The sequence below is a fragment of the Castanea sativa genome, chromosome 2 (assembly GCF_040712315.1).
Source record: "Castanea sativa cultivar Marrone di Chiusa Pesio chromosome 2, ASM4071231v1".
In the NCBI taxonomy this organism is placed as follows: domain Eukaryota; kingdom Viridiplantae; phylum Streptophyta; class Magnoliopsida; order Fagales; family Fagaceae; genus Castanea; species Castanea sativa.
This window is the reverse complement of record NC_134014.1, coordinates 45675217-45694196: the sequence shown is the minus strand read 5'-3', so window position 1 is coordinate 45694196 and position 18980 is coordinate 45675217. Positions and strand designations below refer to the sequence as shown.

At 34.8% G+C, this 18980-nt stretch overlaps 1 protein-coding gene across 3 annotated transcripts; it reads right to left on the bottom strand.

Moving 5' to 3' along the window:
- Positions 1-3091: 3091 nt before the first annotated feature.
- Positions 3092-11180, bottom strand: LOC142624746 (autophagy-related protein 101). 3 transcript variants are annotated; one of them, XM_075798483.1, is made up of 7 exons: positions 10978-11180; positions 10837-10873; positions 10633-10718; positions 9735-9830; positions 9014-9179; positions 8767-8923; positions 3092-3481 (listed from the first exon to the last, which is right to left on the bottom strand). In XM_075798483.1, the coding sequence occupies exons 1-7, from the start codon at positions 11008-11010 to the stop codon at positions 3406-3408; spliced, it is 651 nt and encodes a 216-aa protein (XP_075654598.1). In that variant the 5' UTR covers positions 11011-11180; the 3' UTR covers positions 3092-3405. The 3 variants fall into 3 exon arrangements, with proteins under 3 accessions (XP_075654598.1, XP_075654596.1, XP_075654597.1); XM_075798481.1 differs by having other exon boundaries at positions 3092-3541; positions 10978-11179; XM_075798482.1 differs by having other exon boundaries at positions 3404-3537; positions 10978-11179.
- Positions 11181-18980: the final 7800 nt, after the last annotated feature.

Genomic DNA, 18980 nt, shown 5'->3' with positions numbered 1-18980 from the left:
GGAGTATTGGGTGGGAGTTAGCCTGTAATTTATTAAGAAATCCCTGGTGACCCTTCCCATGGGAAGTTCCATCCCGCCTTCAATGAAAGCAATTATAAGAATGACCACTGATTCAAGAAGTCTGTTTAAGACCAAGCATTCACCATATTCACAGTGTTGGAGTTCAACGCCGTCTAGGATTTTATATTGTGCTCTAAAAACAGCCATAGCCTCAGGGGTATCCACTAGCTTAGCATATCTACCCATGGAGTTCTGTGGTGTGAAGAAATTGACAAGGACATTGAAGTAGAAGTTAGGAAATGAACACACGTATGAGCATAAGAAAAAGTTCTCCTCGGGAGGTCACTTTAACTCAAATCGCCAGAATGTGTAAATAAACTTCAGCCAGCCCCAAATCCTGTTTATATAGGGGTAAAAAATGCGCGGTAATTTTCCCGTTCATAAATGAGGGAAAATAAGGACTGTACAATCTTGATCAAGTCGTAGAACGTGGGGAGACAAGTAGCCGCCTGACGCCATAAATGAGAGATCATAGATTCTGAATCGTCAGGAGTGTGCTGTAAGCAGTTGAAAGGATGTTACCACGTGGGAATGCGCATGGCACGTGTATAGCCGGCTCGTGTAACTAAAACTTCACTTTTACATCAGAGTTAATAGCACAAGTTTTAGGGGGCTGTTGTAGGGGCCCGAGGACCGAGGATGAAACTCAAAGGTAGCAGTGTAGGGTGACAAGGCCACAGGCTTGAAGAGGAGGACTGCTCGGGGAGGTGTAGACGTGAGTCTAAGAGCACTCTACAACCTACCAAGTGGGAGCCAAAGGCTAAGGGGGGAAGGTTTTGGTTTAGGGTAGCTTGTAAGCTCCGCATTAAATGCCCTGCACCTGGCCTTCTAGCCACATTAAATGGTGGACAACAGCTTTATCAACTGCATTGATGAAGAAGTGACCTGAACAGTTCAGGTCACAATTAAGCAGGTTCAGCAGGTTCTTTCCACCACCTTCTTCAAACTGAGGGAAAGGACAAGTGTCAAGGGAGGAGACTGGTTAGGTGAGAAATGAATGGTTGAGATGCGAGGAACGGAGGAGTATATATACGAAAAAGAGGAACTGCAGAAAGGGACCAGAAAAAATATCAAGAAATAAGGGAGAAACGAGAAGAACATTATGAGAAAAGAGGAATGAACAGTAATGTTGATATTGTAGCTTTAACCTCCTCGGGGAGGCTTGTAGGGAGAGATTGGTTCACTTAATATACGTATCTTGACTTTTTCTTTCTTGTTCGACCCTCAGATTGGGCCGTTTCTTTGTTGTGTTGTTCCCTCTTTACAAATTCTTTGTTTTGGGCCATAGATGAATTGATTCAATCACTATTCTAAGTGGGCCATGAGCCTTAAGATTTTCTTGCCCTTACAAACCCTATCTAAGTCAATGCTATCATCATGTTTAGGGTTGTCCACGAGTTGGTCCGGGTTGGGTTTGTGCCCAACCCGCAACCGACCCAGTCAGATCGGGTGGAGAAGTTCCAGACCCGCCGCCAACCGCGAACAACCACCGGTTGGGTCGGATCGGGCGACAGTAGGCTTTGATTTCAACCGAAATACACAGATCAAACACTAAAGTTTGATTCCTGAAGAACAAAATCAACAGATTTACAACCCAAAGAGAATATCTACAAACCTAAACAATAGATCCACAAATCCAAAGAACAAAAACCCAAAAAACATCCACAAATCCAAAGAACAAAAACCCAGAGAACAGATCCACAAATCCACAGATAAACGAACCTAAGAGATGAAACGAATTGGGATGTTGTGGACGAAGAGCGGAGGTCGACGATGAAGAGTGCTGATCGACGATGGAGAGGCATAGGTCGACGATAGAGAGGCAGAGATCGACGACGAGTCATATCGACGAAGGGTAGTAGAGATCGTGAGACGAAGAACTGAGTCTGAGAGTGAGAACTAAAGAGTTCAGACCTTTAAACATTTATATCGCGGTCGGATCGGGTGGCTTGGGTATTGGAGGAAGAGACCCGCACCCGATCCGCCGAAATCGGTTTTGTAAAGTGAGGATCTGCTGCCGACTGCCGAAGTAGTCAGATCGGGCGGCAAACGGTTCAAGTCCGGTCGGTTTGGCCGAGTGGGTCAGTCTTGCGAGTTGTCTGGACAACTCTAATCATGTTTATCATTTTGCAAACTTATTTCTTCATTGTCATTAACATTTACTATCTCTTCTTGTTCTTTTTATTTTAATAATTAAAAATATAGATTTCTTCTTAGCATTATAGTTTCTTGGACTTATAACAATAATGATAAAAATAAAAAATAATTATATTGTAAATTAAAATCCATTCTTAGTATGAAAAATAAATTTGCAAATATTAAAGTGAAGTGCAAGTGTGTACTGTGTAGTCCAAATTTTATAGGAGAGAGGGAAAAAAAACTTATGAATGTGTTATTTTATTAGGCCAAATTAAGTAACTTAATAATTTTGTTAAAAACAAGTCTAACAACTTGTTAGATTCAAATAAAAGTACAAATTTTAATAAAAAAATCTCATTTTAAAACATTTATCTATGTATTATACGATACGATACGATTCAAATGATACACACACTGTATCATACGATTCATGAGTACTTATAATACGCTAATACGGTATAAAAACTTTTAGACACGATACAATAAGTATCGCGTATCGTATAATACTGATAACTATGTACATCGATATATATTTAAATTGCAATCATACAATATTGATGGTTTGAACTTTGAAGTATTACATCACATTAATATTTATTAGCAGATACATTTGCATGACAAAAATGTCAACTACATGTACATCCTTCCTGAGTTGACTTTATTGTATATATTTCACATTTAGCATGTGTCAATATCATATACCTGTAATTAAGGGTTTGGGTCCCACTATGGAATATAAAAAGAAAGCCCTCTGCATCAGTTGAATATCAAAGAAAATTTGGCTAAGGAACCTTTAAAAGACGCCAATTCTACTGGACCCCTGGTAGACCATAGACCATTGCATATACAACTTCATCACTTTTAATCAGCAAGCAAACGTGTAACATGCCCATAATATGAAATGACCTATATGGCCCTGGTTGATCAAACTGGTCTCAATTCATTGTATACATAGACAATATGTGCATCAGCAGGCATAGACAAAGGGGAAATAGAGAAGGGGAAGAAAGGAAGGTTATAGAGGAAGAATATTTTTACAAATATAAAGCAACTTAAAATGCACCTAGGATTTACTTTCGAACCGTTGCTGGGTTCACCAACTCTCTGCACCCACCTGATATATACACGCTGAGATATTAACATAAGAATCCATTTTACTTCTGGAACACACTGGGAATAAGTAGCATAGCTTGTCAACTTTGATAATCAGCTGAGCATGGTTGGATGCCCAGTTTGGAGCATCCTCTTGATCATGTCCATTCCAAATGCAGAATCTGATGAACTGGCCAATGGCAGCACAACATAAACTCAGCACTCTAATCATGAGCTTGAGAGAAACTTCCTAACAGAAATTATTAGAATTTAGACGAAACAACACCCTCTTAACAAAAGCAAGAATAATGCATGAAGGGCAGTCAATCAATTTTATCTGACCCCATGCTCATTATTCTAAATACATTTGTTGCACAAAGATGCAGCTTATTTGTTCAGAAGAACAGTTTTTGTTATATGTAATAGAATTTTATTAACAAAAGAAAGCTCTAAATGAAGAGCTTCCTAAAAATTACAACCAAGTCTGTTCACAAGAAAAGTAACAGAGTATCAGCAACATAGACCTAAGCTTGACCTTGTTATCAACTAAAGAATAACTTGCCAAGAGCCAACCTGATGGTACTGAAGCATGTATGTTTTCCATAGGTAGAATAGGCAGAAGATGGCAACCTTCACTAAATACAGTCCACACATTGTTTTGGCCTTTGTTTAAGATGGCAACATTTATATTTCTATTGTAGATTTTTTACTTTTTGGTTATATATATCCTAAGATTAACCATCCTATAATTTTGTCAACTAAAATTGTAGGCATGACCAACAGGAGCAATTATTAGCCAACAGAGACCAGAAATAGCCATCAATATATGCTTGTGCATAGAAAAAAAAAATGCCCCAGAGATACTATGCATGAAAGGAAATCGCAGTGGCCTTCCTCTAGTATGTAAGTAAATGTCACGCAACTACAACTGTAACCAGAACCTATCTGGCTCCATGACCAATTCTTCAAGCTGACCTACCTGGCTCCATGACTATATACTAATGTTACAGAGTAGTATTGACAACTATCAATCATGTGAACACAATTGATGTAGAACAATTTGGGGGTATACGTGTGCTTGTGGCGGGTTAAGGTTTAGGAGGATTTGTGTATCTAGGATTTAGAGCCTTAGAAGAAAGGGTTGGGCTTAAAATTGGCTAGAAAGTTTGATGATCCCATTTTTTTAAATGGCTATTTGATAAAATATTTGAGGTTTTAAAGTTTTGATATGTAAAAGGGCTTGACTTGGAGTTGTAAAGAGAGAGGATAGGAGAGAAATTTATGTTGTTCAGGGTCCGTATGACAAGTACCCATGAACAATAGCACAAGAAAGAAAGAAGAGAGGAAGAAAATAACACATGAAAGCCTACATGCCTTGATGCTTAAAATACTCCAATTTATTGACTTCATATATTCTTTTGAGTTTATTGAGCACAAATATATATATATATATATATATATATATATATATGAGATGGATTCAAGTTACACCTGATGTAACTTCATAAGAGTTACACCTTTTTTGGACCATTGATTTGTATTAAATCTAAGGGTGAAAAAAAACTCATGGTCATGTCATTATTATTCCCTAGAAATTAGTAATTAGGTCATTAACTCTTCTTATTAAAAATAGAAAAATAAAAAACAGCATTAATTTCATGCGGTCTTTGTGTTCTATGTACTTTTAGGCAACCTTTAATTATACAATTGTTAAATTGTATACCCAACTAAGATCTAAGGCAAAATGCTCTAGAACAAGAAACACAAAGTTGTCTGGCTACCCCAAGTATCTTTACATAAACTGCATATAAAGTAGTAGAACTCTCCAAAAAGGTATCAGGTTCAATGAATTTGTTTTATTTAGTAGATCAATCATCGTGTCAACCATAAAGCTAGAGCATATACACTACCTTTAAGAACTTATTTCTAATTAAAATCAATGAGACTTCACAAATTTCGTACACAAGCTACAATTATATAGGAAAGAATGGATATAATATAATAATTAATGAACGAAGCAATCAAACACTCTGTGACAGAAAGCATGGCCCCATGAAAGAACAGCTTCACAGGTGGTATCAAATGAACGAAGCAATCAAAAACTCCCAGACATAAAATAATAATAAAAATTTCCCTTGTTTCCTGAACTTGCCATTTCCATTGTTGAGGGTGAAAGTACATAGAACACAAGACCATGTGATAGAAGGAGTGAAGATGAAGATGATGATGGAGAGCAGAGAGTTAATGCTGTTTTTTATTTTTCTATTTTTAATAAGAAGAATTAATAACTTAGTTACTAATTTCTAAGGAACAATAAATACGACTATTGAGTGTTTTTTTCACCCTTAGATCTATTATAAATCAATGGTCCAAAAAAAGTGCAACTCTTGCGAAGTTATACTAGGTGTAACTTGAACCCATTTCTCTCTCTCTCTCTCTCTCTCTCTCTCTCTCTCTCGCTCTCTCTCTCTCTCTATATATATATATATATATAAGGACTCTTTCTTGTAGTTGTACTAATAGTATTAGCACTCTTAGTTTGACTAGTAAACTAAAAACCTATGTAGCACAGACACAAACATGACATAGGACACGACATGACATGGGACATAGCAACAATGCATTTCTTGAAAAGCTAGGAAATGATGCGGTAGGGATACAGAAAAAAATTAATTAAATGGGTGATTTAGTACCCTTTTAAAAAGAATTCCCTATTTTTAAACTAAAATTGAGTATTGTCATCTGAAGCCAGACTTCTACCACCGCCACCAGATAATGAAGATTTGCGATGCTGGGAATTGAGCGTTACTGGTATTCTGCTTGCATACATTTTTTGGTATTAAAAAGAAGAATTAAAAGAAATATCCCGTCCATTTTGGAAAAAGGAAGAAGAAAAAAAAAAACCATCCATTATCAAGTGGTGGTAAAACAACCAAGAAAATGTAAAAGAAATCTCACCAAAAGCCTAGAGAAAACTTCAACAAATCATCAATGAAGCTATGAAAAATAATGAGAGAGAGAGAGAGAGAGAGAGAGAGAGAGAGAGAGAGTCTAATGGAGAAGAGAATAGCAGCAGTAGCTTTGTGCATTTTGGGAACTTTATTTTAATAGTTAATTATGTAGGTTAAGGAATAAAAATTACGACCATATTGAGAAGGAATAGATATTTTTCATTTTAAAGAATAGCGATTAATAAGGAATAACTATTACTTGTAATAAAAGCCTAACCAAACAAGTGAATGGTTACAGTATATATTACAGTGTACCAAACATACCCTTAATCAAAACAGATTGCAGAAATTACAGTTTTGCCCCTAAATATAAAAATAATCATTACTTGTAAAAAAAAAAAAAAAACCAAGTGTGCGTTCTTATTTTTGCTCCTATTCATGGGCTCCACTATATTATTGCAACTAACTTTTACCTTTATCAACAGTGCTTTCAACAATAATTTTTCAGTTTCAGCAAAATAAGCAGTATCCAAACACACCACAAATTAAATTTTAAGCCTATAACACAAATAATTAGAAATTTAAAATCACACCGATTTAACTTCAATAGACGAATTTGTGAGTTAGCAACAAATTAATCCTTCATGACTACATCAATTTCCTTGGCATTTATATCACCCATTTAGAATACCCAAATCTCATTAAAAAAATTATTACAAAAAAAATAAAAATCTCTGCCACTTCAAAAAGTAAATGAAATTACTTCTTTCCCATAGCCACCCTCTTTCCATGATACCTTCACCCACAAATCGCCAATTCATCCCCTCAAACTATCCTAGCCCTATCCTCCTTATTGTAGGAATAAAACTATCTGAAATAAATTACAAGTTTAGACAACTAATAACATGAATTAAACAAAGAAAAAAAGGTCATACGGCATAAAAAGAGGTGCCACCTGCATGTACAGACTAAAAAACTCTTTTATATACAAAAGGCACAATTATAAGTTATTTAAAGCATGAATTTCTTGCATTTCAATATTCTTTCAGTTTCTGAATAAAATTTATTAGCTCAAATTTGATCAACTTTAATATGTATGTAATATTTGTAGCCCCAGGCCTATGAGCTGTAACTCAAATTGTACCTCCTCCCTTTCTAAGAGCAAGGTGGAGGGTGAGATCATGGGTTCAAGACCACCTATGTTTTTCCTATTTTCATTTTCATCCATATAGTTTCATTATTTTTCTTCATTCCCACCCTTTAACTTACAACTGTTTCCAATGTAGCTATTTCATACACCTCCATAAAATGGGTTGCCACTAAGTCTCCAAAATGATGTAGTTTTGAAAAATTTTCCCTATAAAATATATAATAAAAAACCCCCCCATAAAAATATTTCAACTAATTCCTACATGTATGTTTTTAAAAAAAATAAAATTATCTTCCTCCTCAACCAAAGCCTTTCCCAATTTACATCCTCTATTTCTTTCTCATTCTCTCTCTGTGCCATTTCTTGGTGAGTGGGTGGTGAAGAGCCCAAGCTGGTAGCTTGGGATTGACAACATGGTTTGTGATTGCCCTTGGGTGGCTTCAAACAGCACGATATTTGGAGATGACGGTGTTCGGAGGATGGTGTGGAAGGATGGCAGATGGGTTGGATTGATTGGGTGGTGTTTGTGACAAACTGAGGGGGAAGGATTTGGGTGATGTGGTGCTTTGGCATGATGAGATTTTTGGCCAATGTGTAGCAGTTGGGTGATTGGGTTTGGCAGCAAGTTGGCTGTGGCTTAGCAAGTAGGGATAGGGGCAAGAACGATGAAGGTGATTGATGAAAGGTATCACCAGGTTGGTGTTGTTGCTGAGTTGGGTTGTGCAGCCCCTAGCATGAAGTTTTTTTTAGTTGTGCCAGTAAGGAAAGTGTTCACAGTGGTGGCTTGTGGCGTCAATGTGGCTATAGGCTTGGCGCTTTATCAACAAGCACAAAAAACAATTTTGTAACAATTTCTTATATGTTTTATGAACAATAATATTAAAGAAGTGATTTTTCTAATTATTTAAGATTTAGAAACTGAAAAATTCAAAACTAAATTTATAGGGCTTAACAGTAACCCATTTGTCGAAAGTAGACGGAACGACCACATTGGACATAGATGTAAGTTAAAGAACTGAAAAGAGAGAGAGAGAGAGAGAGAGAGAGAGAGAGAGAGAATAGGGACGAAAATGAAAACATGTCAAAATTAATGGGTGTAATTTGTAAGAAATATGAGAATGATAATTGACAAAATCAATTCATTATGTAAAATTCATGAACATGTCTAAAACACAATGTTGCCCTCATAATAACATATGACTTGTCCAATAAAAAGCCACTCTACCACATAGAATGTAAAAGATCAAATAAGCAACAAACTTGACAATGTTCCAAAACAGAAGTTAAAAAACGAAGGCTTTTAAACACTTAACTAAATATAACGAAATTAATATAGACACCAGTAAGATGAGGTGAGATAAAAGGACAACTCACCTAGGGATAGTGATTTCATGGGGAAAATAGACAACACCATCACCATTTGGTATAGGAGGAACATGATCCTTCTTCTCATTCACAAATTTTATTATTTGAAACAATACCTCACGAAGAGATGCTTCCACTGCTGCCCTTCGAGCAATTCTTTCCTCCTCTGCACGCATAAGGAAAGAAGATATCAGTCTAACCTGGGAGGAATGAAGCACTAGAAAATCTTCGATTCAATGCACAATAGGAATAGTACCTCCTGGATCAACTACCACTTTGGAATTATGAGACTTGCTAGAATGTGCCTTCAGGTGTTGGGCCACATTCAGGTTGATATACCATTGTTCCCAATATAGGCGTTCAATTTTATTTGTGAACCAATATGGCTGTTTGTTTTTCACTTCATAGAAAGATAAGCATATCTGCTTTGATAATACAGCAGTATATTAGTGAGATTGGACCAAAAAAAAGTGCAAACTACAATTACATCAGAAAGAATGACGCAACTGAAGCTCTGCAACAAAATAAGTGTCTGATGCAAAATCCTCTATAAACCACTATATCATTTTTTTCTCTCTCTCTAGAATCTATGTGCATGCCACAAAGATGCTAACTGTAATATGCTACCACAACTCCACAAGGCAAGAATTAAAATATAACGATGAAGGAACATAAAGTGATAACGGCATTTTCTGAAACAAAAAATCAAATACTTCAATCATGAAAAGTGAATACATTTTGGATTCCCTCTAAAATGAACAATAGATAAGCATCACACATCCATGACTGTCTGTGATACACAATATTCAAAACTGATAATAGTAAAAAATAAGAACATATTTGCTATATACTGAATGCAACTTTAAAGATTGACAGACTCACCTTTAAGGGAAGGAAAAAAAAGGTCTTTAGGATATTTACAAACCACCCACAAATCATATCATATGCTTACTAAAAGCCACGGGCAAACTACAGACCTGACTTTTCTTGTTTGGGTGTTTTTCTACCCAACTAATGAAGTGCTCAATCTTCTCATCTATTTTCTTTTCAAGTTCCACATCTCCACATTGCACCTATACAACAGGAAAGGTTGCATTAACAAGAAATGAAATTGGAGGCTTACGCTTCAACCAATCCAATGAAAAGAACCATATAGAATAACACTAGCAAGTTGGAAGACACATCTAAAAAATATATATGCAATAAGATAACCTTGTGAAGGTCCTTCAACATAAAAGGTAGCCCCCTTTGCTATCTTAGGCCAACGTTAAATAACAATGAACAAATTTTATTGTTACTTGTTTATGCGTTAAACAGGTGGGCATATGTCTACTAGTGTTAGATTACAACATGATTTGCAATTGGCACTAACCCGAGTCTTCAAGCAAGCAAGTAAATGTGAATGCATATTTCAGTGGGAACTTGCTACACAACATTATTCTGAGAGTTTGTTTAGTGAGCCCAGAAAAAGCCAGCCTTTTCAGCTCATTTTGGCAGGCTCCACACCCAAAAAATAAAAATTCCCCCTCTTTTTCTACAATGCTTGCAGCTAATATACAATCAGCAAAGCGCATTCAAACGCACTTCTGGTTTGGCTTATTTGCTGATTCATGAAAGTGGGTAAATCTATGAGGCTTTAAAACTCTATAAATAAGCAAATAAGCTCCAAAAAAAATAAAAGCAAAACCGAAGGCATCCATCCAACACAACAACTAATCCTTGTAAGCCATTCTCAAACACCTAATGACCAATGAAATGTTATATTTTGGACATTTCTTCACTTCACTGAACCTTAACTAATTCAAATAATCATAATACGCAACTACAAAGACTTGATTTAATCAAAGAAAGAGAATAAATTTCAAAATGACTTACATAGGTAACATCAAAAAGTTCCAAATCAACGTCTTTAGGTCGCACTAAACCTAATGCCCGATGAAACACAATTGTGTGTAGTATGCCTGCACACAAAATTTAACCTCAAAACTCTATTCAAATCAATAACCCAAAAAAAAAAAAAAGAGAAAAACCTTATTATAGTCAAAAACCCAAAACACAAACAAAAAAATAGTATCTTACAGCGTAGAACTTCTCGTATCTCGAAGTGCTCCACTTCCTACAAAGCAATTTTATATATTTTTTTTCAATAACATAGTGATTAAAATCAAGCTAAAATATATATTTAAAAAAAAAATTTGTGTGAATGTGGAAAAAGCTTACCAATTCTTTGAGTTGGCAAACTTCGCAGTTCATGGTTGTGGAATAATCTCTGATCAGACTAAAATTGAAAGACTGTAAATTTTCCAAAAACCCTAATAAATATATGTGTGTGAAGTTTTGACGAAGAGAGAAAGAGTTCTGATAGGACTGTTTTTCCAAACTTAAAGGGTAAGCTAATCCAATCCGTTTGGATTGAATATATATATATATTTGCTATTTGGGGATTTTTATTAAAAACAATTCATAAATTATATCATATAAAAAAATCATAAATTATAAATAAATAAATAAGTAATATTTACTATTTGGGTTGGGCCCAGATGAAATATTAGGGTAATAGCAATTTTTTATTAGGCCTGAGAGGCCTTAAAGTTTGGAACTGTTCAATACAGAAGGCCCATTTAAAAAGCCTGCTTAGATTAATACATCTACTTCGTAATTTTTTGGAATGGACTGAAATTTTCAGCTTATATTTAATTTTAGCTTATTTTATTATTATAGTACTATTTATAAGTTTCACGCACTTTTTAATACTATTTAAGGGTTTCATTGTGCCATTTAGCTTATTTATTTATTTATTTATTTTTTTACACTTTCAGTAAAATGTTTTCAGTTTCAACTAAATAAATTATTTTCAAACGGGCCTTTATTTTTTTTTTTGGGTGATCTTTTTAGTTTTTACCATTTTATTTTACTTTTTAATTTTAATTTTAATTGGTGATTAAGGTTATGGTAAAAGTAACTTATTTCAGTGTAACTTTAATGATAAATATTTTTTTGATGAAGCTCGTTTGATGTTGTGTATTATTTTTATGAGGTCGGTTGATTTTTGGGTGTCAGAAATACAAGTTTAGAGGCTTGGTTGAAGGTTAAAGATGAATCCAACTATCTTTGTCAATTGACACTGGATTTTCGAAAGTGACATTAAAAATCAAAATTAGAATATGAAAAAGCAACACAAACACAATATATTAATATTGGGGGGATAAAAGAAGTGAAAGTGACCTCAACTTAAAAATCATTTTTTTTTAACACTATGCTGACTGCTGTGCAAGAAGAACAAAATATGACATGTTTACATCAGTAGACAAAAGCCATCATTACATTGAGAATGGAAACATATACGTTTAGATCAATATCAATTCTTACAATAACTTTCTTACTTTTTCACGATAATATCTCAATTTAACTATTTCTTATTGTTAGAATAGTTAAATGGTGAAATTCATTAGTTATTCGTATCAAGAGATTCAAGACAAGCTTTTTCTCAGAGAGAGAGAGAGAGATGCTAGTACCAGATGGGCTGCCTTACTATCTCTAATCCGTCGCCTTTGATTATTTAGGCTTTGGATCAAGATGGCCATAGGCCCAATTTGAATTGTATCTCTTCGTTTTGCAGTAAATAAAGTATTTGTTCAATAATTTATCATATATGACTTCTTGCATCGATAGGGGATTCTCAACAAATTCTTGATAATTTTGATGCTCTCAGTATTAATTACTACTTGACTGCGTCTTAGTTCTTTATATTACACACATAAAATGAGCCATAGTGTGTCGATATTCTTTGTTTGGAAAGTAAATGATATTGGTAAGGGTACTTAATTATGGGTTCAACTTAGGTCCAGTGTCATGTATACTGAATCCGATAGAATGCTATCATATATTCAAAAATTGCTATGTGTAGCATTTTATCGACTCCAATGCACAAACTTTCCCCTTAATTACAGCTTAAGACTTTTTGTAAGTAAGATAACGATAGGTACTTTGGATGCTTGTGTAGAACAATGAGAGTGCCTTTATGGACTTATTAAAACTATAGATATAGTGGATAAGTACTAAAAAGTAAAAACCATGTCCCCGTTGCTGCTTGTATTATTTATATTAAATGTCTCAACCAAGCCTCCACGGCAGAGTATGAGGAGATTAAATAACCAAACTTTTTTTTATAAAATAATAAAATTAGTGGTGCCATGATTAAGATTGATGGATAGAAAAACCAGTGACTTAAGCATGTCTCTCGCTAAGAATAAGAGTTAGGTAAACCAATGATAGGTAACTAAATTCATTAAAAAATAATAATAAGAGAGTTAGGTAATTAAAGCTAGGGTATATTAAAAAAATATCTTAAGACACTTTAAAAAAATCCAAAAATATATAGGTGCATATTAAAAAAGTATCTTAATCAATCACATATACACGCTTATATAAATGAAAAAGTAAAGTAGTTAGACATTTCAAACTCTTTTTTTGAGACGAAGAATATAAAGATAGTTAGACACTTCGACTTATTACACCTTAAATCCTAATTAAAATTTTTATAAATCTATAAATAAAATTATTTTTCAATTATAATTTTTATATAAAAGTATACAGCTATCTATAATCATTTAAATAGAGCCACAATTTCATTAGTGATAATTAAGATTTTTTTTTTTTCTAGAATTTGATATTTATAACAATTGGAGTGATTTGAACCCCATTTCTTCTCATGAAGAAGAAAATGCAGTGTCACTGAACTGTTGTATTCTTGGTTTATAATTATATACCAATTTATAAATTGATTGTATATTCATAAAATTATTGTGAATACATAGTTATCTTTAAAATATTCTCTAACAATAAAGGAAAGCAAATAAGAATTTTAGTCTTTACACTTTATGACTAGTACTTAAATAAAAGATGCTTAGTTTTTTTTTTTTTTTGGGGTATTTCTGCACTTGTATAGTACCTAAATGAATGATTGTTGTTAAAAATATCATGTTTTTTTTGTCAATATTTACACAATTTGTCAAATTTGGTAAATATAATTTTGTAGTACACATATTGGATGTATTCAACTTATATTTTGTTTTGTTTATAATTCTCTTTTGTACTACTATACATGAGGTAGAGGATTTTATACAAGGATATGTTATTGGCTCTGTCCTTGTTCAGGCTTTACAGGATTGAAATTCTGAATGAACCCACATCCACATATCTGGAACAAAATCCAAGTAGAGTTTGACAGCAGTCAGCATCTTCAATTATTGGTTTTATTATATCATTGAATTCTATATTCTGAACATAGAAATCTTTGCTCAATCAATAAGGCTAGCTTGTTTATGCTTAATGGAGAGTAAGATTTTTTTTTCTTGGTGAAAACATTTTGACTCAAAATTCAAACCATGCACTTACGATTAAATGCCAACCGTTCTACTAACTCTTTTTGACATTATATGTTTCATATTTAGCTTCCTCTAATGCAAACTGAGTGACTTTCCTGTGCTGCATCGAGCTCAACAGCAACAGTTTCATTGAAACATGATTCACTGTTGTGGATCTTAGGAAATCTGGAAATGGAAAAAGATCTATCATCAAATAGGCAACTCCTTGGAGTGTATCTAATCATGTGTAGAAAAACATGGGGTGTAGGAAACGTTAGTCATACAATCAAACTTTATGATTTTGTATTTATTTGTGTGGATGACAATATCAGTCGTCCTTTATGAGATTCCTTCATCTTGTTCCATCAAAACGTGTTGTGGGCTCCATACATTATACATACGTCAATTTCATTTAGAATGCCATGGCTTACACCATTTTGCGTTTGTTCACAATAATTTAACTAAGGGATAATTTGTCAAACTGACAGGTACATAGCTATAATTTCAAAATCTTAATAGCAAACATATTGGGGTTCATGTTACGTCAAGTATATTATTCCATGTCAATCATTTGTTGACTTAATTGGAACAATTTTTCTTTGTTATTCTTTCATATTGATAGATATAGTAGATTGCATTCATTAAGGGCTGCGACATTCCATGTCATATAGTGTCCTAAATGCTCTGCAATCTGATTTCTGATATTAGAAACACAACAGTGTGAATGCCTACGCATATAGTTTGGTTTTATTGATCATTTTTCTTCAGAGGACAGAGTGCTTATGTACAATTGCAGATATAAAGTGGGCTCTAACTTTAATATGTACTCATCATCATCGTATCTAAAGCGGACTTAGCTCTTCTGTTTGGGCCTAGTGCATGGAACTATGCAAATCCTAATGCAGAAGATTCTACCTTACTTAATTTAAAAACTTACGAGTATTAGCAACAAAAAAAAAACATATAATACATTGGTGCTTTTTCTTTTTCTTTTTCTTTTGGACTATGCATAATTTGCAAATTTATGGGCATCTTATTCCCATACAGTAATACATAAAGTAAGATAATCTTAGCTAGGACATGTGCTTTTGTTTTGAATTTGTTGAATAATAATAATAATAATAATAATAATAATAATAATAAATTTCCCCTATACTTTTGAGTTTTGAGAACTCTGATTTTTAAAGTTCACATATTCTAAGTATAAATTTCAAAGTTGTCAAAATGATATTTGAAATCTAAAATTGTAAAATTGTATTGAGATAGAGAAATAAAATATTTTAGTACTAATTAATTAATATCAGTATACACATTATCCTTATGTTTATAAATACATCTATATTTATGTATGGGTGGCACTTGTATCCAGTGGCCAGTTCCATTGGACACGTTGTAATGCAGACATGTGTCCAAATTTAGACACGCGTTCGTATCTTAACGTGTTCAATGGAACTGGCCATTGGACATAAGCCGTTCCCTTTATGTATATGTTTATAAACATTATTAAAAGCTGTATATTTATAAGCTCAATATATTAAGTTATTAACTAAATAAAATGTTTTATATCCCATTTTTCTTGTTTCCCCCAAAAAGAAAAATATCACATTTTTCTTTCTCTTTTTTTTTTCTTGTATTAGTCGAAATATCATTATTGTTTAAATACACCTCAAAAATACCATGGTATATATATACACACAATTTTGACTCAATTGATTTTAAGAGGAATTAATAAATTTTGACACATTTAAATACCACAATGTCACACTAGGTTGATTCACTTCAAGATTTGATTACACAAATTAATGTGCACTAGATAGGAATATCTCTTTTTGTATTTTTGGATTCATTGAGATGGAGGCTATATTCTTCTCTCAATTTCCTTTGAGTTTCTGCCACTCTTCACCTCTGAAAAGTGTATGATTAAAAAATTTTGAAATATGATAAAAAAAAATTTGTATAAAACAAGGTCCCCAAGTCTTAATAAATCAAGTGTGTCAAGTGCAATCGAAGTTCAATTGAGACTTTATCTAAATTACAAATTTCTTCTTCATTTGTGTTGCTTCTTGCACAATTGATCTTGCACAAACGATAACTCAATACAAATTTAATCAAAATTATAAGTCATGGAACTTGCCAACCTCAAAAGTTGTTTCCCTTCATATCACTAAATTTCACGCAATTCTATCGTTGTCAACAAGGATTTCTATTAGTATTTTTCTCTTTCTTGAATTTCTCGTGCGCTGACTTCTGGTGGTCTCTTTGCTCAAGAAAAGTATCTGCTATCTGTTTTACATCAAAGATACTTCCTTCATCCAAGCTAAATAATCAAAAATTAATTTTGTTCTTCTAGCTAGTGAATGAGATACAATATGCCCCTTTCTACTAACATGAATAAACTTATTGTTCTATTTTTTATTTTTTTTCATATGTTTAAGCAATATCTTCCTTTGGCCATATGTAAAACAAATTGGTGTCATGGAGAGAGAGGTTGAAACGCTCTAAAGAGGAGGAGGACATGCTGAGAAGAAGCACCAAGAAATTCAAAGAATATCATCATGTTGTAGGGAGTAATGGTCAGACTTGAACAGCAACACAAAGTAGTTATAGGGACAAATTGTTAGGAACGATCCCTGGAGCTTTTGAACAAGCTTTTGGATTTGAAAGCGCAATGCAAGAGGACCTGGAATCAGAGACGGAAGAGGAAAACATTCGCGAAGGATGTACTAAGGTCTGCTTCTCAAAAGAGGAAAAGGCACGCATAAGAGCCCCGTGGCAACATGCACTCATCATCAAACCCTTTGGTAGGAAAGTGAGATTCCTTTACCTAGACTCAAAGATTCACAGCATGTGGAACCTTGTAGGACAAATGGACTGCATTGACTTGGGGTAGGATTACTTCCTAGTTAAATTTGAACTAGCAAAAGACATGGATAACATTCTCAAATGAGGTCTGTCATTCATTGGTTATCACTTCCTAGCTATCAGGCAATGGGAGCCAGGATTCAAGGCTTCCATGGCAACTTTCTCTTCAGTTGCAGTATGGGTGAGACTACCAGAGCTACCTATTGAATTCTACAAACTAGCATCACTCCTTAAGATTGATAAATCCATCGGACCAGTTCTACGCATTAACTCACATATAATTAATGGGGCTCGAGGTAGATTTGCTCGCCTCTGCATTCAGGTCAACCTGGACAAAGCCAGGATTTAAGGCTTCCATGGAAACTTTCTCTTCAGTTGCAGTATGGGTGAGACTACCAGAGCTACGTATTGAAATCTACAAACCAGCATCACTCCTTAAGATTGGTAAATCCATCGGACCAGTTCTACGCATTAACTCACATATAATTAATGGGGCTCGAGGTAGATTTGCTCGCCTCTGCATTCAGGTCAACCTGGACAAGCCTTTAATAAGAACTATTTACATAGGGAAAATAGCGCAAAGTATACAATACAAAGGCATTAGCTCCCTCTATTTTTCGTGTGGGAGAATTTGGCATAAGAAAGAGTCATGCCCTTATCTCATGAATGAACCTACCAAGGAAGTTAATAAGGATCAGAATGCATGCGCTAACACAAATGCCCCTGTCGATCACTAAACCGGGTGGAGCAAGACGGAGGAGTTGCAGGAGGAGTATAGGGAGTGGATGGTGGTTACCAGATGCAGACCTTTCAATAAGGCTATAGCTAGGCCTACGGTCTAGGAGGGAAGTGACTTGCCTGAGTTAGTACAAAAGGCTGATGCAACCCACCAGCCTAGAGCAGTGAACCAAGAAAAGAAAGAAGGGAAACAAAAAGCTAGTCACCTACAATCTAGAGTGCATCCCAAAGAGGCTAAGAAGACCGCTATGTCCTATCACGGGTTGATAAGAGTTGGTAGGGACTCTAGAGGCTCTGGACACAATGGGAAACCGAACCAGAAAGACAAGAGTCTAGTTAAAAACCAACTAGAAAGAGCGGGCCTTAACAAGACAGGAGGACTGTTTACCTTTGGAAATGGGTCGGGACTGTTAAACAAAGAGGGGCCTGATCAAGCCCCATTTTGTTTCTCTAGCCTAGCTAACCCAAGCCTTAAACACGCTGTTGTAAATAAGGCTTCAAATATCACCAAGCAATTGGGTAGCGATAATGGAGAGAGCGAATAACTGGGCGATATTCTACAAAGGGAAAACCATTCCGATAGGAGATGACACAAAAAGGTGGATAAGGCAAAGACCTGACATAAATATGGGGGTGGTTCGACATAGAACTAATGTTAGCTTGGAAGAATATGTTCCCTTTGATGGAGATAAGTAAGTAGGTGGGGTTCCTATCAATGGAGGACAAAGCTTGAAGGATGACCCCAAATCCATGGTGGAGATTCTAAACAGATAGACCAGCAATGCCAGCCCTTTTGACGAATAACTCCGAATTGTTAGCACCAGAATCAAGGGTGCAACCTTCGAAAAATTACCTAACAGATGCAGAACAAGAATGGACCCAAACAGTGATCACAATGAGGAAGATACTCCAAGACGCACCTATGGAGTGTATGATGATGGGAAACCTTCATCGGGTGAAGCTCCTTCAATTTGCAGAACCGGAGATCAACGAGACTATTCTCATCAGAGCATCCTAGGAGTTGATAGGGATAATCAATCACTCGACAACTCTGTTCCAAGGGAGGATGGAGTTGAAGACAGAGCTGATGGAAGCATGAAAGTGGAGGGAAACTGAAGACTGCTCCTCCCTGAACCACTTTGATTCCTCAACCATCCCCTATAGGATCATAAATATTCTAGTTTGGAATTGTAGGGGAGCCATGAAACTCCTGTTCAGGAAAACAGTCATGGACTTGGTGGAGTGGCATTCTCCACT

What these genes read in the sequence shown, in the direction of transcription:
- LOC142624746 (XM_075798483.1), bottom strand. Translation starts at nt 11,010, where the DNA reads ATGAACTGCGAAGTTTGCCAACTCAAAGAATTG. An exon ending in ACCCAAACAAGAAAAGTCAG is followed by an intron (nt 9,180 to 9,734) that starts GTCTGTAGTTTG and finishes TTATCAAAGCAG; the next exon opens with ATATGCTTATCTTTCTATGA. An exon ending in AGTGGTAGTTGATCCAGGAG is followed by an intron (nt 8,924 to 9,013) that starts GTACTATTCCTA and finishes TTATGCGTGCAG; the next exon opens with AGGAGGAAAGAATTGCTCGA.